The 21788-nt window shown below is 41.6% G+C and overlaps 1 protein-coding gene across 1 annotated transcript in view; it reads right to left on the minus strand.

Moving 5' to 3' along the window:
• The window catches only part of LOC308282274 (ankyrin-2-like), a gene marked incomplete at both ends in the record, with an annotated part of 151297 nt that overhangs the window by 119661 nt on the left and 9848 nt on the right, over positions 1 to 21788 (minus strand). Inside the window, 17 exons of the mRNA XM_080722621.1 lie at positions 284 to 382; positions 663 to 761; positions 1273 to 1470; positions 2055 to 2153; positions 2586 to 2684; positions 2855 to 2953; positions 4378 to 4575; positions 5001 to 5099; positions 5341 to 5439; positions 6064 to 6162; positions 6863 to 6871; positions 7327 to 7350; positions 8646 to 8831; positions 9226 to 9324; positions 10164 to 10262; positions 11696 to 11794; positions 21008 to 21109. Coding sequence (XP_080578747.1) covers positions 284 to 382; positions 663 to 761; positions 1273 to 1470; positions 2055 to 2153; positions 2586 to 2684; positions 2855 to 2953; positions 4378 to 4575; positions 5001 to 5099; positions 5341 to 5439; positions 6064 to 6162; positions 6863 to 6871; positions 7327 to 7350; positions 8646 to 8831; positions 9226 to 9324; positions 10164 to 10262; positions 11696 to 11794; positions 21008 to 21109 — 1806 coding nt within the window. The remainder of the gene's footprint in view (positions 1 to 283; positions 383 to 662; positions 762 to 1272; positions 1471 to 2054; positions 2154 to 2585; positions 2685 to 2854; positions 2954 to 4377; positions 4576 to 5000; positions 5100 to 5340; positions 5440 to 6063; positions 6163 to 6862; positions 6872 to 7326; positions 7351 to 8645; positions 8832 to 9225; positions 9325 to 10163; positions 10263 to 11695; positions 11795 to 21007; positions 21110 to 21788) is intronic.

Here is a 21788-nt window from a genome sequence, read left to right on the forward strand (position 1 = left end):
TTTCATGTATAAGGATTAAGGAATAATAATAGTAATAATGATAATACACTTTATTTGTATACCACCTTTCATAAAAAATATAAAGCTCAAAGTGCATTAAAGAGATAAAACAAATTTGAAACATACATTCAAAGGAAGCAAATAAGAAAAACTAAATGCTTTATATCAAAAGAAGAAAACAAGAAAAACGTAAAGATGAAACAGCTTAAAATCTTAGGTAAAGCATAATACATAAAAATGGAAAGTAAAACGTAATAAAATGCCAAAAGTATTGCAGTCTAACCTTTGCAGTAGTGTGAGGTGATGCCCCTTTATCCAAGAGCAGTAGTGCCACCTGCTGGTTGTCATAGTGCGTTGCCACATGCAGTGGAGTAAGGCCATTCTGTTAAAACAAATATTGGTTAAAGAACAGACGTTTATGTTCTGAAACAATATACATGTGTATATATATGCACAATATGTCTTATTATGCAGTCATGCAAGTAATAACACTAAGATTATCCTAATTCCAGTCAAAGAAACATCTAGTTCAAGTTAATGGGTATTTCTATATTTCCATTGAAAAAACATTCCTGAGTCTATGACAAACTTTGATCGATATCTGTGTAAACTATGTGTTGTGGTACAGCACAGCATGCCAGATTTCTATCTCTTATTCTCACCTTGCCAGCGTCGTCGGGGAGAGCTCTGCGCTGAAGAAGGAGTTTTGCTACTTCCAGGCTTCCATACTTAGCAGCTACATGTAATGGAGTGAATCCTTTCTGTTGGGGGTGGAGAAAGTGAACTTCAATAACATTTCAAGGAAAGAGGTCTTCACTATTTAGTACTGATGATGAATGTTGCTTGAGTACTTGTATAAGTGTTTGCATCCGTCTCCGTCTGTGTGTCAGTACACTGATTGATTGGTTATATTTTATGTGAGTATTTACATAAACACTCGGTAGGATACAATCCTTGTGAGGTCACTTGATCCAAAATACTGTACATACATACAAAATGCAAACTCATAGTATACATTGTTTTTGTCATGTTTAAGTGTACAGTATAACGCTTTGTAAGACACGTTGATTTCTCCTCTACTCTATGTGCTTTCTATAAATGTAGCCACACATCACCTTCACCAGACCAAACAAAATCAGGATTGATCAGATTTTCATCCAAACCTCATGCAATGAAATACAAAACTAACTACATCTTCAGTATTTCCTAGATCACAAGATCCCCTATACTGTACGTATCTGATGTACAGTATGTGTATCATGTATCACTCACCTTGGTGGCCAGTGAATGTGAGGCTCCAGCTTCCAGGAGCACCGCGGCCGTCTCTACCTGACCCTCCCTGGCTGAGATGTGGAGGGGAGTGTACCCGTTGGTGGTGGCAGCGTCTGGGTGAGCCATGTGCTGCAAGAGCAGCTGCACGATATCTGTTTTCCCCAGACGGGAGGCAATGTGGAGGGGTGTCTGCTCCTCCTAGGGGTTGGAGGTGTGTGACAATGGGGAGAGAGGGTCAGAGAATATCAATGGAAGACAAATTCAAAGTCAGTTGAAGGAAACCATAAATCAAGCCCCAGTGCTTTATTGTTTTTCTTGTCCACAGTAAAAGCACAAAGCGGAGCATATTCATACCACCAGTAAGACGCCCAATGGCGAAAAGCGACCATGCCCTAAAGGGCGAGGTCGCGCCATCTGTCTTGGCCATCTGGGATACAATCCCTTTTATGCCCATATATGGAGATCCCTAACAGAATCCCTTTTATGCCCATATATGGAGATCCCTGCTCTGAGTATCAGACAGCACTAATCCCTTTTATGCCCATATATGGAGATCTGACATCACTGTGATGTCACCTGTTTATGCCTATACTGTATATTTAGATCCCTGTTCTGAGTATCTGACATCACTGCGATGTCACCTGTGATGTCACAGTGACACATCACCACAGTATCAGGCGTTACACGTATACATACATACATGGACAAGCTGTGCGGGTTCTGACAGTAAACTGCCAATAATGACTGCCAACAGCTAATATCTGGCGTGGCAGTGGACTCACCCTGGCCATGGCGTCCACCAAAGCACCATTCCTTAGCAGACAGCGAACCACCTCCATCTGACCAGCACGTGCTGCCATGTGGAGGGCTGTTTCACCTCGCTGGAACACACAAATGCATACAGCATTACTGTAGGACATGCTGTTAAAAGTAAAACAAAAAGAGCCAATGGAAATATATAGTATCATCATCCGTGTACTGCATACCCAAAAATAACCAATAACCAACCACACCAGTCCACGTTACATTTAGCAGGTCTGTCTGTCAATCATTCTGTATACTGTATGTGGGTGCTAAAAAGTTGAGATGTTGTACCTCAATAAGGAACCATAAACCCAGACTTGTAATTGCATTTTTATAGTGCTTTTCTAAGCAAAAGTTGCAAACTCAAAGTGCTTTACAATGGTCCATTCATTCATATATTGGGAGATTTGCAAAAATGCAACGTGCGTTATAAATAAAATGTATTATTATTAATGCATGACTTATCATTTTCATATAAGAGTCCAAAGCTGTGACTGGGCAACACTCACGATATTGCAGACATCGGGAGAGGCTCCGTTTTGCAGCAGAAGGAGGACAATATTCAGGTGGCCCATGAACGCTGCTACATGGATGGGGGTCAATCCAGACTAGGGAGAGAGAGGAATAGAGCGATGAAGGACCGAGGTAGAGAGAAAGACACCAGTACAATATTAAAATGCACTACTCTTATACATACTTATACAACTCCTATACATATTCAATACACAGTATAATATGTTGAAGGTAAATGGTCACAAACTGTGTCCAACTGTGTCACCTCAGTAATGGCCTGGATGGAGGCTCCATATTTGACCAGCAGCTCCATCACCTTCACTCTATTCTTCTTACAGGCAATATGGAGGGGCGTGAAACCATTCTGATGGAGACCAGTCCAAAAAGGAGAGAGAGAGTAGAGGTCTTCACGGGTCCGAACCGAAATTATACCCGACAATACCCAAGACCCAAGGTTGGGGTCTGTGTTTTATTATGGTCAATGGGGTCTGGGTCGGTTCAGATGCTATTATCTCAGGCCTTATTTGTAATACCCGAGTTGATCCGAGAAGACCCATACTCAGCGCTGATCAGGAGAGAAAAGCATGAAGTGCTGCGTGATGATTAGGCCGACCTAGGATCAGATTACTGCAGCACAAAATAAGCGACAAAACAGTTGAGCTGCGCATGCATGCAAGGCTGCCAGCTGCGCTGAGAGAGCACATCATACAGTAGGTGTGACATCATGAATACCTTTTTCAGCGAGGTGAAAACATGTGATAAAATGTGATTGTCTTGCTATGTAGGCTGCTACCTAGTTTCTACATTTAATTAAGGAAGCCTATCACTGGCATGTACTGGTCAGGTCCATATAATACCCAATTGTCGGTTCTGTAATAATTCAGAAATATCTCAAAACACATTTCACGGTTCTAATCAGGGATCAGATCCATCATTACAAAAAATCAGAATCAATCGGATCTCGTTTGATTCTGGGGTTTTTCAAGGGTCCATTAGGGCAGTGGTTCTCAACCTGTGGGTTGGGACCCCAAGGGGGGTCCCCGAATTATTTTGGGGGGTCCCCAGATGATTAGCTTAATGTGCAACATTGTTTTCTCACTCAACAGTAAACAAACAAACATAAGGTTTAAGTTTATAGAGGGTATATCTGCAAGTGACAAGGGAGTTTTTAATACTTCTAAAATGACAAATTAAACATTGGCCAAATTGTCAAATATTAGAGTCAGAAATTGTGAAAATAGCAGATCTACATGCTCACAACACCGAGGCATTGTGAGCATATACAGTAGATCTGCTATTTTCACAATAGAACCGTGTTCTATGTCATTTAACAAAATGTAATGCCTCAACTCGTCAGGGTGGGGGGGGGGGGGGGGGGTCACCAGTTAAAATATGATTCTTTTGGGGGTCGCGGCCTGAAAAGGTTGAGAACCACTGCATTAGGGTTCTGGTCCATCATTTTGGACCTGTGAAGACCTCTGAGAGAAAGTGATTCAACCAATGAGTTTTTGCTTGAGTGAGCATGTGAGTGAGTTAATGACTGAGAGACTGACAGCATCTGTGTGCGAGGGAATGGTCCATATGCACAAACAGTATGGATTGGACATGCTATACAGTTATACGTGTCTACCTGTGTGTTTCTGTTTGCAAGTATCCCTCCTAGATTAACTGTTAGTGTGCAAACGTGCATGTGTGCTTCTCCGCTTTTGTGTGAGAACGTAGGCGCGCACCAAAGTTCATATGTGTGCACGCATTTGCCTCTGCTTCCATGCGTTTGTGTGTCCATACCAGTGCTCTAGCATTCGGGTTGGCCCTTTTGTCCAGCAGTAGTTTGGTGACTCTGTAGTGGCCGCAGTGAGCCGCTACATGCAGCGCTGTCAGGTAGTCCAGAGTGACGTCATCAACAGGCGCCTTGTACTGCAGCAGGTGCTTCACACACTCAACGTGGTCTCCTTGGGCCGACATGTGTAATGGGGAAAGCCCGTTCTGGGTGGGACAATACAGACATTTGGAAAGAGATGCATCCAGAGAACAGAGATTATAATAAATGTTGTGGAACCAAGACCAAATAACTGTATTCTTCATGTGTCGTAGTATATAAGGTATAAATAAATAATCTTGAAGGGAACAGACAGTATCATTCCACAGTATCTACTATGTAAAAGGCATGCAAAGGAAGCTTGCATGTGTGTGCGTGCATGTGTGTGCGTGCATGTGTGTGTGCATGTGTGTGTGTGTGTGTGTGTGTGTGTGTGTGTGTGTGTGTGTGTGTGTGTGTGTGTGTGTGTGTGTGTGTGTGTGTGTGTGTGTGTGTGTGCGCGCGCGCGCGCGCGTGCGCGCGTGTGTGTGTGTGTGTGTGTGTGTGTGTGTGTGTGTGTGTGTGTGTGTGTGTGTGTGTGTGAGCATCAAACCTTGGTTCTGGCTAACATGGGGGCTCCTTTCTCCAGTAGAAGCTCCAATGCAGGGTCGTGTCCACTTCTGGCGGCACAGTGCAAGGGGGTCAGCCCATCCTGTGAGGTGCGCGCACACACACACACACACACACACACACACACACACACACACACACACACACACACACACACACACACACACACACACACAGTATTATATTTATATGCAAATGCTTTGACATGAATATTGAAATGCAATTGGTTTATCTTTACATAATAGCAGCGGGTTGCCATGCCCTTTAAAAACAGCAGAGGGTGTCAAATGCCCAGTCAACATTCATTTAAAAACGGCTCTTACCCTGGTCTTAGCATCTATCTGAGCTCCTCTGTCCAACAGCAGGGCCACCATGTTTGTATTGCCTCTCTTGGATGCCACATGGAGAGGTGTTATGCCATTCTGTGATGTCAGAAATGTGGAATTAGGCATTTACTCATTCTTACTATTAGGAACAGTGGATGCCATTCATTCAGGATCCGAGGAGCAGTTGGGGATGTGTGTCTTAGGACACTTATCAGGACATTTTGACACATAGACCAGTGGTTCTCAAACATTGAAATGTGCAGGTCTCCCATTAACTTTGACAGTGTACAAAATAACGGATCCATTTGGTTCCTTGTAAGGGTCAATTTAGACCCCCAGGCCCCATAAAGGAACCTAGAGAGTCCCTGAAATCCACTTTGAGAACCACTGACATGGACTGTGCAAACCAGCGACTTTCTGATTTCCAGACGGTCTTTCTACCCACTCAGCTTAGTCAGCTACAGCCGCCCAGGACGGAAGATCAAACACAATGACATCATTAAGGGAACACTGCTCTCTTAATTTGTCCTTTACTAAATCTTTCATTACGTGTTATGTGTTTTTTTTATATACTGCTTACAAAAAACAAAATGATCAGTGTCCCCTTAATTCTTTTGAGAAGTATATAATCGGTCTAGAAATCTATGCTTTAAGATTAGAAATTGTGGAGAGTTTGTAATGCAGCAGGGCCAAAGAAAAAGAACTAGGAAGCAGTGTTACCCTGGCTGGGAAGTCCACAGCGGCTCCTCTGTTCAACAGCAGAGTAGAGACGTTCACGTTACCATAGTGGGCAGCAATGTGGAGGGGAGTGAACCCACTCTGTTAGACAGAGGATGGGAGAAGGAAAGAAAGAAAGAAAGAAAGAAAGAAAGAAAGAAAGAAAGAAAGAAAGACAATTATGTTCTGCTTCAGATTCATCAAACACAAACTCAAACTGAAATAGCCTTGACCCTAAAGCATGCAACATGCCAATGAAGCAGTGAGGCTGTAAGAAACAAACAAACAAATGAGACATATAGATTAACATACAATACAAAGAAATGCATCATACCCCAAAATCGACACATGCAGAAAATAGCACATGCCAAAGCCTTCAAACAATACCCTGTTTGCTATTAAAAATAAAAAACCTGAAACCCCCCCCCCCCTCCCCATTGTCAAAAAACTAAACAAAAACAAAGAAACAAAAAGAAACATTGATAAACAATAATGTACAAAAAGAAACTTATAAGCTTCTATGCTGTACATGTAGTATGTAACAAAGAAACAAAAAGAAACATTGATAAACAATGATGTAAAAAAGAAACTTAAGCTTCTATGCTATACATGTACTGTAGTATGTAACAAAGAAACAAAAAGAAACATTGATAAACAATGATGTACAAAAAGAAACTTAAGCTTCTATGCTATACACGTAGTATGTACAGTACTAGGACGGACAGGTGGACATTTATATATGAGCTACATATAAATATCTACATTATAGACAGAGGTGTAGCGATACTGTTTCACTCCTTACCTTCCCATTCTGATAGACATGGTGCAATTTAATTAAGAAACAAAGTTAACCCAAGCTTGAGTAGACATGTGTTGCATAAAATAATAACAATGACTTTAATGTTGTTTATATAACAGTTATGTAAAATAATAGACCAGTATAAGTAGACCAAAATAAACTAGAATAGATGAATGTTAAATAAAATAATAATATAATGTCTCCTGTTTTAACAAAACAAAAATAAATGTATGATAATAATAATCTATCAAAACCACAGTAAATCACGATATACACTTTCAGCCATGCAGTGTAAAGTACAGCACTGTCAAATGCACGACCAGTGCCATGTTTTTGGTTCACGATTCTGACATGCACTTTCCAATAAGGCTCCATTCAATAAGGGAACGATCAAAACGAAAGAGCTGAAAAGATTATTGTAAGTGATTAAAAAGAAAACATATCATCAGTAGAATGGGTCTGTATACCTCTGTGGTTCTATTGACCATCATCTGGGTTAGGATGCATAGAGAGAGAGAGAGAGGGCGATAGGCGGTAGGGTTGTTAAGGAGAGGATAGTTTCACCACATAATGGACATAAAAAACCAGCACCAATGCTTCCATGACCCACACCTCATGGACTTAGTCTCTCAAAACACAAGTGATAAGTTGACAACACATAATTAATCAAGCAGCAGAGTTATCATTAGCGGTGCATGTGTCAGCTAATAAACAAGATAGCTAGCAAGTGAGAGAAGCATAACTGGATGTCAAATGGTTGGAGGAGCTCTTTAGTGGAGGTATAGAGACATCACCATGCAATGTAATATAGGCATTTTAATCATATACGGTTATAGTGTCATGTCTGCTTCTCACTTGGATTTAAGAACAGTATTAAAGCCCATAATGCCACTATCAAAACAAGTCATTGTCTAGTCACAGCTCCAGCTCCATAGAGATTTTCTTATTTTGCATATTTATTTTTCTATTTCTGCATAGTCATTTAAAATGTTACCAAACCTAGCTGAATAATGTAGTTAATGTTGGTTAAACGTTGTTGCATGGTTAATAAGTCATGGGAGTTTGAATAACATTTGTAAATCAATTTTTTAATAACTTAACTCAGACCAAAGATAATCATACAATAATATTTCTTGTGGTCTAGTGTACGGTATATTTGGTCCAATTTGTCCCCTGAAAAGACCGGAAACACATCTGTGTCACGTAACCACTTTAACCATTTTCTTTAATACTTTGGCTATTAAGAAATAGCAGATACTATATATGAGCTCATAGTGCGGTACCGAGTGCCACGATATGAGCTTGTAGATCTGCTATTTTCTTTAAACTGTGAAAATGTGTGCAAATCTTTGACTGTATTATTCTTTTAAAGCAGACATTTTTTACTCAAATCTTTGATTCTGTGTGTGTGTGTGGGTGTGTGTGTCCCTGGAACAACATATTTTGAGATAATAATTGTAGGGGTCATTGACATTAAAAGGTCGAGCACCGCTGATTATAGAAACATACTTTTTTCAAACACCTTAGAAGGATTTAAGACATTTATAGAATCGGGTCAATATATTCAAAGACTTACACAAACTGTCACGATCTTTCAAACAAACTGCTATACAACGTCACCTGCACTCTGTCTACACCCCTTCACTCCTCCCGTTCTACAGACACACCTTGCCATCCATCCATCCATCCATCCATCCATCCATCCATCCATCCATCCATCCATCCATCCATCCATCCATCTATCCATCCATCCATCCATCCATCCCTCTGGGCCTCGCTTCCTCACCTTTGACTGGACATCAGCATTGTGGTCATTCTGGAGCAGTAGGGCAGCAGATTTGGTGTCATCCTTGCGCGCGGCGATGTGCAGGGCTGGCAGGCGGACCTTGCCCTTGGTGTCGTGTTCCAGGAGCAAGGACACCACTGAGTTGTGACCCTGCTGGAGGGCAATGGCCAGCGGCGTGAAACCGTCCTGCAGAACCACGGATAGAACGAGGGACGGGGAGAGAGAGAGGGAGAATGGAATAGTTAGACAGAAAAATAGAGAGCGTGTTCAGGGGTCATCAATATGTCCGTATGCGGATGAATATGTCTGTGGCAAAGACTTGGCCTTGTCTGGGGCAAATTTTAGATTTTCTGTATTACACACCATTATAATGTAATTATTTTGATCATAAGACCCAATTACTGAATGTCAAGTCGATCTAGTCTATTCAAATCAACTAGATTGTATATACCTTTTTTTATGTGCTTCTCGATTATTGAATTAACGGAGAAGTAATCGATAGTATACTGTAATTGCTAAGAAGATAATGGATAGTTGCAGTAGTAGTGTGTTGTGGATGTGGTGTGAGGCAGAAAGATACCTCTGTCGCTATACTCTGGTTGCCTTCATTCTCCAGCAAGTAGCGCACCACATCCAAGTGGTTCTCCTGGGCTGCCATGTAGAGCGGCGTGAAGCCATTCTGTAAAGGTTACACACACACACACACACACACACACACACACACACACACACACACACACACACACACACACACACACACACACACACACACACACACACACACACACACACACTTGAAATATGTATTTATGTCCACATAAACAGAAGTACAAGAATGCCTTGTACAAAGGACATACTGTACAGTAAACACATGCCAGTGCAGTTACAAAGTGCATATAAGGCTGAACATTGTTACTGTACATAAAATAACGTTGGCGTACTGCTGTCAAACACAGCAGACAACAATCATGGGTAAAGGAAACAACGCCTCCTAATTGAGCAGCTTCCAATAATGGCTGATACTGAGTAGTACCTTGTTAATTGTTAGGCCCTATATAGGGATGGGACGATATGAACATTTCATGTCACGATTATTTTGACCAAAGAAATTGCGATAATCAAAATCCCCAAAATCCATTATCCTGGGGCGGAACATTTGCCAAAAAATAGCAGATCTACAAGCTCACACGTGTTGTGAGCTTGTAGATCGGCAATTTGTTGCCAAAGAGATTTGGTAGAGAGTGAAAAAAAAGACTCTATCAAGTATGTTAATTCCAGGGTTTGTTTTTACCAATTATAGAGGGTTTAAATGGTACCGGATATGCAGCTCGGCTCCCAGTGCATGACGGAAGATAATTTCACGATACATTTAAATCTCCATGATACAATTAGAGTGTTTTCTATAACAATAAACGATATCAACGATTATCATCCCATCCCTATAATACGATCTTGCATTATGTAATGTTGTTCCAAACAGTACGGTTCTTGCCTATATTAGAAAGATGGTTTTCTCACCTGTGATTGGGAGTTAACATCCGCACCTCTCTTCACTAATATCTTGGCTACTTCTTTTTGACCAGCCAACGAGGCAATGTGGAGGGCAGTATTTCCTTTCTGCAGAGAGTAGCAAACTTAGCATCAAAACCCCCCCAGTGTTTTGATGTACAGTATAGATAAACCTTTTCATAAATATCAGCTTGTTGTTTGTGTGTCCAAGTGAATTGTGTTGTACATCAAACATCATTACTCATTTCTTCATCAGCTCTGTATCTTACCTGATAACATCATTAACCATACACATATATATACCTGAAAACATAACGTACATATTCACACAGTACTGTGTGTGTGTGTGTGTGTGTGTGTGTGTGTGTGTGTGTGTGTGTGTGTGTGTGTGTGTGTGTGTGTGTGCGTGTGTGTGTGTGTGTGTGAGTGTGTGTGTGCATGTGTATCTACTAATTAATATGATGAATGATTGATGACTAGGGTCATGCGCGTGTATTTCAGTCCCAGGCACAGGGCAGCTGACCAGCGAGGCGAGGCATTCCTTGATAGTTGTTTACTATTGCTGGCTGACACATCATTCACTCACAAAGGTAACCCCCCCCCTTCCTCAATATTACACAGTATTATATCAACCAGCTACAGCATGGATTCTGAGCAGAGAGACTTCTCTTCTACACCCAAACAGTAAATGCATGAGCAACATACAGATGGGCCGTTTCAACTCTTCTGTATTTGCTACTATTTTCCTGATAATTTCCTGCAAATGTATTTTTTTCACAGGTTTCCTGTTTTGCCTTTCTAATTTCTATGGAGAATGAAGCGTATTTTTGCAGAAACTCGCAAATGTCAAGAAACCACTCCATTCCCATTGAAAAGCAGAATCCACCTTCATAGGTACTTTTTTAACTCTTAAGTCAGAGAAGGTCATAAAAATAGCAAAAAAAAGCTGATCTACAAGCTAAATGTTGTGCAAATCCCCTGAAGATATACTGTCTTGCCAATGGCAGAAAGTGTGAAGATTTGAAATAGCACATCTGTACAGCCCAAAATGAACACAGCCATTACCGTCATCTTACATTCTCTTTGTACACCATAACATACAGTATTATTGATTATCACAGCATGCAAAATTGCTGCAGCTGCTTTAAATTGTTAAGTGCCTTGTTTAACCCCCCCACCTCACAACCCCCCCCCCCCCCCCCCCCCCCCCCCCCCCACACACACACACAGACACACACACACACACTCTCTCAGGTTTCATACTTCCAGGAACAGAGAATTCCAAGCAGTGATTTACACGGTGAGATACACTGATACTGCTGTACTTCCCTTTGCTCTCACCTCTCTCTCTCTCTCTCTCTCTCTCTCTCTCTCTCTCTCTCTCTACCTCTTATCTGTCACACTCCCTCCCTCCCTCATTCCCTTCATTTCACCTCCACATTACTGGTAGCCCCCAGGCTCCCTTATGTACTGCTAAAGAGCAAAGGTGGATTAGGCAATAAGTGGGAGAGTCTCATATGGGTTCTTGGTGACACACGTACCTTGGTGGCTGAGTCAACAGGAGCCCCTCTGTCCAGTAGTTCCTCCACTAACTCCACATGGCCTTCTTTAGCTGCCAAATGCAGTGCGTTCAAACCATTCTAGGGAAGAGCAGACATCATACAGAGTTCTTGAGAAAACAGAGCCAAAGTTAATTAGTCTGACTAAGGCTATTGGTGTCCTGCACCTGTGTTGTAGACCTTTAGGTTGTGCAATATTAAGATATTTATTCATGGCCAGATTTAAGATATACTGCAGTCACAGACACTCAGACAGACACAATAAATCAGAGTAATAACAAAAAGAACTGTTTAAGCGAACATATATACTTTGGAACACCATGATGCTGGAATAAAAGTAACATAAATACTGCATAAATACTGCAAAATATGTCAGTTCTGACTTGATGTGAGCATTACTGTGTACATGCAAGGCCAGTGAGCATTCACGTACAACTAGAAAGCAGACACCAGAACAAGAGGAAGTGTGCATGGTAACAACGTGCCAAATTCTTCATTAGGCAATGATCTCAACTGCAAGTAATATTACGCAACTTTTTGGTGGAGTCACACCATGGCTATCAACTGCACAAAAGACACACTTCTACAGTTTAAACACAGTTCACCTCATCCTCTTCTTCCTCCATCCTGGGAAGAAAAGTATTCTTCTCAAACGAGCCAACTACAGGAGAGGACATTCAACTTGTCTTCTCCCTCCTCCCCACCAGTCCACTAATCCTTTAGTCCAATTCAAGTCTCTCAAGGTCTCGTTTTCAGTGTATTCTAATCCGTCTTTTATTCTTTCTTCATTCTACTTCTTCGTCTTGCATGATACAGTAATCCGAGGTGACAGTTGCAGGAGCTTCCACCCACAGCCCTCTGGTTCCGAGGTGCTGATCCTACGAGGAGCCGTGCCTCCTGGCACTGGAGGCTTTCTTGGCACAGAGTTAAAGAGAGGGACCACTACGCCTGTCATTGCCCCCCTCCCTAAAACGTACACGCTCATCACCAACACACACACGCGCACGCATCCACGCGAGCGCCACACACACAGTTACTTGCCAAATGCCAAATAGTCATGGGGTGTCATGTTTCTGCACAGTCATAGAGCGCACGTACAGTAGGACACACATACACACAAATATGGCTACTCTCATATTTAGAAGCTGTTTGAAATGTCAACCCTTAAGAGAAAAAAGATGGGATGGCAACTGGGATTTGCAAAGGTCATTTTGGGGGATTGGGAAGTAAGTGCTAGTTCTAATCAATCTAAAGCTTAATACATTGCAAGATCTCCTTGATCTACACTACAGCTAAAGTTATAGAACTGAGCTAGTCTGACGAACCAGTCAGAAAGAATTCTTGATTTTCAGCCTTGTACTGTACAGTTTAGAAACAATGGGAAAGTCAGTTCTTAGATTTCCTCATGACGCTATAGTTCATATTGTTGGTCTTCCACCCATTCCTTTATTTGGAACCCATGCTCTAAAATGGAAAGCAGGTCATGCTGTAACACATGAGACATGACACATCACATAATGGATGTGGCACTTGTGGATGTCCTCCTTTTCCTTTCCCATGCCCACCGGCACACACACACACACACACACACACACACGTGCATACATTTCCTTACCTTGCATCAGCATTTTCAAAAAGTAATTGGGCTGGGGTGGTCCAAGCGGCTCAACTAAATGCGGTACAGCAGAGACTTTTTTCATTTCAAGGACCCCCAGTTTGATGTGATTTTTTATCTCTGGGACTTCGCAATGTACACAGCAAAAATGACACAGAGTTAATTTAACTCTGACAGTGTACAAATTGAACCATTTAAGAATTGAGTAATCTGATCTTCGACCGGTGGCAGATCAGGGATTGACCATCAATTCTGATATGGAGGGCCTTCCTGATGCAGCATGCAATCTAAGTAGGCTACAGTGCTTCAATCACATTTCAGCTATTAGGTATATACACAGGAGCCAAGCAATTACCTCTGCCCCACAATACACAGATGTACAGATATACCGACATACCGGAACATACACAAACGCACATTCATTCCTCTGCAAACTATAAAGTTATAAAGTGGCGCCGGAATCCATTACACCACCAGTTTTAATTTAGCTAATGGACAATCAGCCTGACTAAGTGATAACTGAATAAATGTAGCTCACACAGGCAGGATGAGCACACAGGCATGAGAGGCATGATGACCTCATGCTGAATCACAATATGTCCTATGGAGAGATTAATCCTAACACCTCCATGAACTGCGATCTTTCCTATAATCCAATTGCATCCATTTAATTGATTCATTGAGGTTTTTATTGACATTGATTCATTGATATATTGTTTGTTCCTGGTCCTTGTAAATGTAAAAGTGTGAAATGAGTGTCATGTGTGTAGCCATAATAATCAATAGGTAATATTTTCAGGCACAAATGTCATATGGGATGAGTGTTGTATATCAGAACCAAAATAAATAAAAGCATGGAGATTAACACCAACATCAGAGGACCTCAGGGCTAAGTCCTCCCTTTACATCCTCTACACAGTCTACACAAATGACTGGCTCAGAGTACAGTTGTACAGTACCAGCCTCTCCATCACATAACTGGTAGTTAGTGTCAGACATTGAAGAGGAGAGGTGCCAAGACACTGCACATTGCAGCCCGTTGTTGCAAGCGGAAGTTTCTGCAACAAATTAATCATCGAGCTTCATGCAGGGCACGGAACGGGAGTCATTCACGCCTCAGCTGTAATCAGCTGTCAGTCTGCTGATTGCTTTCAATCAGCCACGCTTTTCTACACACCAATCACACCCTATTCCCTGAACAAATCGACTCTTTTAAATACGGCTCCCTCCTACACTTGATCTCTGCTTTTAAATTGCTGCCACATGCTGCAGCTGGCCTCCACCACCCCAGACTCCACCTTATAGTTCAGAGTCTTATATTATTCAAATGTTTAAACTGAATGTTAAACTGAAATTCACGTGGGCATGGTTGTAAAGTAAACTGAAAATCAATGTTTGCATGGCTCTAAACTGCATTCAAGTTCGCATGACTCAAGTTAATCTCATTAAATGTCTTGCTATGGGCCCGCTCTTGTGGAGGGGTTTTGCATAATTTTGCTTAGCATGCTGCTTAGCAAAATGTAGGGAACATCTTAAGAGAGAAGCCATTGATCCCAAGTTTAACTGTATTCCATTTGTTGCAATAAATCGTTAAATCTACTTATGACGTGAAGGTTCTTGACTGAAACAGTGATTTTTGTAGCATTTGTAGTAAGTGAAATCGCTTTTGGCCCTGCATTGTTTAGAGGCCCCTCGATGTGTGATTCAAATTTGGGGTAGATTTTAGTGGTTATAGTGAGAAATATACATTAGTAAAATAATGGATACGTAAATGTTTGTACAATGTGTTAACACATTCCATTAATTAAAGTATCAAGGATTTTTTATAATAAACATCAAGTTGTCAATATGATGACATTCTTGTCTTGACATACGAGAAACGTGACCTTTTATTGAAATACATTAAAAAGAGACCACAAGGATCACACGCAACGTATGCACACAGACTCATGCATGCACTCACGCACACACCCGAATAGACAAAGAGGTCCAGCTGCCCAATTTCTTGTCTGTAAATGTGTTTGCTGAAGCAAATGTAACCAGCACAGAACATGCCTAAATATTGTTATTAAAGAATATAAAGCCATACAGTATGAATAACTTTTTTGTTTACACAAATCTCATGTGATCTTGGAGATTAAATGGAAATACACTATGTTGTTTAATCTCAAAACAGATTAAATGCAACCCTTCAAATGAACCAGATTGCACTTTCTGGATTTGACAATTTAATTTCTGAAGATGAGCTTAGAGAGACTGTCAACAGAGTTGATGTGGGCTACATTACTGAAACAACTAAATATGGTTATAATTAAGGCAACATCAGCCTGGATATTTCACTCCATAATGATGGTTGTGGTGTATACTTATGTCCTTGATGCTAACCTCTGCAAACATGGTTTTGTTTGAATGATTAAAACTGGCCTTTGTTCTTTGAGTTGGCTGAACACATCTTCTGCACAGCTTCTTCCAGAAGATTAGGCTTTTGCCTACAATTGAGAGCTGTACAAATTGGATGATCACACCTGTGATTTGTGGAAATCCAATCCAGAGAGCATCTCCTGGAAGAGGATAGGACCATCTGAGATGGATGGATGTGCATGGTGGGTGACCGTGTCATCTTGTCAAACATGCACAAATGAAAAATAGGCAGAAGCATTCCGAACGTTTTGTAGGAGTAACTTGCGGAAGCATTCCGACGAGGAAACGCAAGACTTCGAGACAAGCTTGAGTAAACACTTCTTTATTGGAAAAAATATGGACTGACACATCCAAAGGAGGTTTCGGACGGTAAGAGAACAGTTGCGCTAATGAGGTGAGCACCTGTATTTTGCATTTGTGTTAGTGTTTCGAGCAGTTAGAGGACCAAACGGCCTCACCAGGCATACTCCTCCTCTCGCCGTTATAACTCTTGTAGAGAGAAAACGTCTTCAAAATAAAAGTTCTCTACAGGAGTTATAATTTATGGCTATTGCAGAGGAGTGATGATTGTTTAACCTATGGTACAATCCCAGGATAAGCCAATCAGAGATGGCCTTGGGCGGGTCTTAGAAAGACACATACAAATTTCCAAACACACACACACACACACACACACACACACACACACACACACACACACACACACACACACACACACACACACACACACACACACACACACAAACAGAGAGGATAGTCGTGTGGGCACTCGGCAAATGCTGGCGAGAGCTCGCGACAACAGCAACTTTGCAACTTGGAAACATTATTTTAACTTTGTGGAGATAAATGAGGCAAAAATCTACTCCACCAAAATCGCCAAAGCATGTCACCCAGAAAAAGATTGATTGCCAAGCCACGTAATGCAAGTTCTAGCTAGATGATACATATGATGCTTCCCATTTCTGTTGCCATCAGAGAACTAGTCAGTGCCACGGTGCAGAAAGACTACCATTTGATTTCATAGTGCACTGCTCTACGACAAGTGCACAACTTGGTTTGAATGATTGGAAATTGTCTTTTCTCTTTATAAGGTCCTTAAAAAAAGTGTAACTGACTTTTTCTTTCTCCAGAATGTTTAGTTTTTAGTAACTAATTACTTTTATAATTTAGTAACTAGTAAAGTAACTAGTTACTTTTTCAGAGAAGTAACTAGTGACATCCCCCCATTCAGACACTAACCCTATACCTAACCCTAACCTCTATGGAAGTGTTGCCACTCAGACAATTAGAAGTCAATGTCTGAATGGCAACATGTCTGAATGGAGAGTGGCCCCCCACAGCACCAGGGGTAACTAGTCCAAAGATAGAAGATCAAACAACAACAAAACAAAGAAGTACAGACGCTAGGTGGAATATAACAATACACATAAGCAACCAGAGAAACAATACGAAAGGCAAACCAAAGAAGGAACAAGAACGGAGGATGCAACTAAAAGTCTGAAGGCTGAAGAACATAGCCCACACTAAGAGGGACGTAACAAATGTCCAGGGCTAAAGAGCATGGCCAGAAGGGCAAAGGGGCAGGCCATGACACAGATCATGAGTCATGACACTGTATTTGAGCCAATTCCAGGAATCCTTGAATCTAAGTAATGCTCTAATGGTAGTCTCGCCTTGCCAAACTTCACTTAATATGTCACTGGATACAGGGTTTGATTTGCAGTGGGGGGTGTCGGTGGGAATCCTTGCCTCTGCTTTTAATATCCCTCCTCTGGTCATTTATCTTTATAGCCTGAAAGGTTGTATCCCTGCTTCTGGTCAAATTGAATTAAATATATGCATTTCCTTTTGGGAAATGTAGTGTGTGTAATATATGTTTGATAATAATATCACAATTTAATAATTAAAACTTCACATGTAAATCCTGGGGTCTGAACACAGGTCCCTGCTGCTCATTCAAGAGGGAACCCCTAGTTATCCAGGGGAAATATTGGGCTTATGTGCTTCAGTCTGAGTAATCCTATTTCTGCATCTGTATGTTCTAAATGTGTTATTGGGAAACAGTAAACCTGTGACCATGCGTTTAGGACAGTCTGAAAATAAAGATGTAGGCCTTACTCAACCCACAAATACAACTATACTATTTGCGAATGTGTGTGAGCGAGCCACGCACGTGTATGTATACACTATGTATGGAAACTGTGCACACACAAGCATCTTGATTGTGTGAATCGTGTGATAGATTTGTTCATTTCCTTCCTTCATTAACACATCATTTTCAGTTATATCAGGACACCCACAGGCATAATAGTGGAAGAAATTCACAATCATATGTATTTACATTCCACTATATTGGGTGTTTCAACAAATAACTTACTGTACTCCTAGAATGGCCTTTTAATCAGAACGGACCAGCCAGCCCAAACTCTTAAAAGGTATAAGACGTATGTATTCTGACATGTCATTCATAATGTTAGTGAGAATCTATTTGGAATTTCACTTATGTCACATGATGAAACTCCATGCAAGACATCATCACTCAAATGGAGACTTGCCTACAGTAAAAGCTAAAGGGCAAAGTGCCACATGAAATCACATGAGCTATACTGGTTTGCCTCATGTGACTCTGTAACAGAAATCATACAGGGAGGGAGATAGAGAGAGAGAGAGAGAGAGAGAGAGAGAGAGAGAGAGAGAGAGAGAGAGAGAGAGAGAGACAGACAGACAGACAGACAGACAGACAGACAGAGACAGAGACAGAGACAGACAGACAGACAGACAGACAGACAGACAGACAGACAGACAGACAGACAGACAGACAGACAGCGAAAGAGAGAGAGAGAGAGATATTTATGGCAGCACTGATCCCTATAAGAAAATGTCACTGTTATTTGACTAGGGCTTACATGTGATCACCTGATTTGAAGGGCAGGGCCCTTCCTTTGCAAGGTGTGTGTGTGTGTGTGTGTGTGTGTGTGTGTGTGTGTGTGCGCGCGCGCGTGTGTGTGTGTGTGTGTGTGTGTGTGTGTGTGTGTGTGTGTGTGTGTGTGTGTGTGCGTGCGCGCACACATGTGTGTGCGTGCGTGCGTGTGCGACTGTGCGTGTGTGTGTGTGTGCGTGCTGTCAGTCTGTGTGGACGTGCATGTGTGCATGGCGGGAAGGAAATCAAAAGAACAGCATTTAGACTGGCCTCACGATACACCAAACAAACCCTGTTGTGTCCATGACAACACGTCGTAGTGAACACAGATACTTCTGGTGGTGGGGGTGTGGGGTGTGGGGGGGCATCTATCAGCCATTCATCTAAATATAGGACCTGTTAAATTGTTGGGGAGTCGCAAAAAGAGCAGGACAAAGGGACAAAGACATATATCTGAAGCACCCAAACGAGCGCTGAGTCACGTAGTCACATAGTGTACCCCTCTGAGATAACTTATGACGATTGTAAATCACTAATATTGTAAGGAGAAAAAACCTGCCCCCCCAAAAAAAAGTACAAGGGGGTTATGGGGGTGTATGGATTTGCATAGGAATCCCCCACCCTGTTCCTCTCTGGAATTCAAGGGCTGCAGTGAGAACAGCTGTGAGGACGACTAGTGCACATTAAGCGCAGCTGCTGCGTGCAGAGAGGGCTTGGGAGGGCAGGGGAGGGGTGTAGTTGAGGAAAGGATGATGGTGATTGTGAGGACGGGGTTGTAGTTATGTGCTGACGTAACTCATTTGAATGATGCCACAGTGACTCAGCAGTGCTAAGAGAAGAATCCATGAGTTTGGTGAACAGACGAGTTGACAGCTCTGCCCTACTTCTCTGGTTGACTTCCGCCAGGATAGAATGTTTCTTGGTTCACAGGTGACTCAGGGAATCATTACAAGTGAATCATGAACAGTGAACCATTGCCAGTGAACCATTATCAGTGAATTATACTAGTGAATCTGCAGTGAATCATTACCACTGAAACATTACCAGTGGATTTCAGAAACCTTTGTTGCCAGGGCTAGCTCCTGCACATGTTTAGCACATACAGTAATAACTAAAACTGCAGTTTTGTGAGACAGGACAGTTGGAAACAAAACAAAACGAAATATTTAAACTTCAGTTAAATTATATATTTCGCTACAGTTAAATTATCTATTATGCTATGTTAGATAAGATATGGGAAGGATTAAGTGCTACTGCAATTTGATTAATGTGATTAATGCTAAAATAAGAAAAAAGATACATGAAAACCTCATTTTAGCTCATTTAATATGCAGAAGGTTTATCAAACATCAACAGCAGCAAGCAATACAAAAGAGCCTCTCACAAATGATTGTGTATGAGGGTATGTCGTGACAGTAGCCTAAACTGTGTGTGTATCTGTGTATGTTTGTGTGGAGAGACACAGGCATGCTGTGACAATCCCTTTAAGCTACCACCATGACAAGCCCAGTTCATGTTATGTAAGAGATTAAAAAACACATGACATATGACTTATGACTATGCTAAATAACTTTATGACAAAATATCAAATTGCATGAGGGGAGAGTATCTTTTGCAGGTCTTAAGTCCGAGTGTATCAAAAAAGCAACTGGGTTAAGCACCGTTGGTCCGACCAGTTTAACATTCACCAAGTTAGCATTCACCAGCGTTGGCAGGTTAGCATTTCACCAGGTTAGCATTCACCAGCATTGGCAGGTTAGCATTTCACCAGGTTAGCATTCACTAGCGTTGGCACATTAGCATTCTCCAGCGTTAGTTTTACTAAGGTTAGGGTTAGGTTTAAGTTAGGTTTAGGTGTATCTCCGTCCCCCCAACTTTCGGCACCTCCGCGCCGCCAGTCACAAGCTTCCACTGCCTAAACCCAGTTGCTTTTTTGATACACTCCGACTGAACCACCTGCAAAAAACACTCTCCCATTGCATGAGAGAGCAATTGCATAATGAGCTTCATGACAAAACATATTCAGCCCATCGATGACCATGACAGTTTGACAGCTTGACGCTGTATTTCAAACAACGAGACAGAGTTTTCAGACCATCAACTATGTGCATCTGCTCTTTTACCACTTTCATATGACAACATGAAAGGTTGAATTGTTGGCCAGGAAAGAATGATATTCCCATGCGGGATCATCAAACCTAAAATGCCACCTGATGGCTTTCATATGCCAATACGCCTCTCTGAGAAACTTTAACTGAGTAAAAGACTGAATAGTAACTGAATCAGGAGACTAGACATTAAAATGAACCTCAGGTGTGGCTAGTACACACTGTCCTACCTGATTACAAGTACTGATGTCCACTCCACCCTTCAGGAATTCCAGGACCTTGTCGATGTTCCCTGCCCTGGCAGCCCGCAGGAAACTGGTATTACTGTCCGACTGCAGAGATAAAGACAGAGAGGACAGAGGTGAGGAAGAGAAAACGGACAGATTCCCCTCTGCCGGTTCATTTCTTTTTCTTTTTCTGACCAATCTTTATTAACCAAGTTGTCATTACGATACTTAAGTTACTAACCTGGTAACATGGTTGATACAAATTTGTATTGGCAAACTACAATATACTGCAGTTATAATAGTGACAGGCCGAGAAACAAAGCCAATGATAGCTGTGTGTGCATGCATGTCTGCAACTGGTCGCGGCCGGCAGCCCTCACCAAGTCACTTGTTGACCAATGGCGGTACTCACCCCAGAATGAGTTTGACACGCCAGGGTTAGTATATTTCAGACAATATATAGCATAAAATAAATTAATAACTGTGTATGTGCAACAACATAGCCACATACATGCATACAGTATACTACCATATATGCACAATGTATGTACTGTATGCATTTGTTGTTGTCTTTGCCGTTATTTAACAGAAATCAAAGAGAGACATCTGATCATTGGCAGTGTGTTTACAGTAATACTAGTGAAGGCTTTCGGTATAATTTTCTTGATGTCCACATTAACCAATCTTTACGCCAGAAAAAGTCCCCTTTTTATGATTAATGGCACGTTTTGGTAACAGTTCCTATGCATCCAATGTCTATAATATTTAATCTGCTTATAACACT

The sequence above is a fragment of the Nannobrachium achirus genome, assembly GCF_963921795.1.
Source record: "Nannobrachium achirus genome assembly, chromosome: 3".
Classification (NCBI taxonomy): domain Eukaryota; kingdom Metazoa; phylum Chordata; class Actinopteri; order Myctophiformes; family Myctophidae; genus Nannobrachium; species Nannobrachium achirus.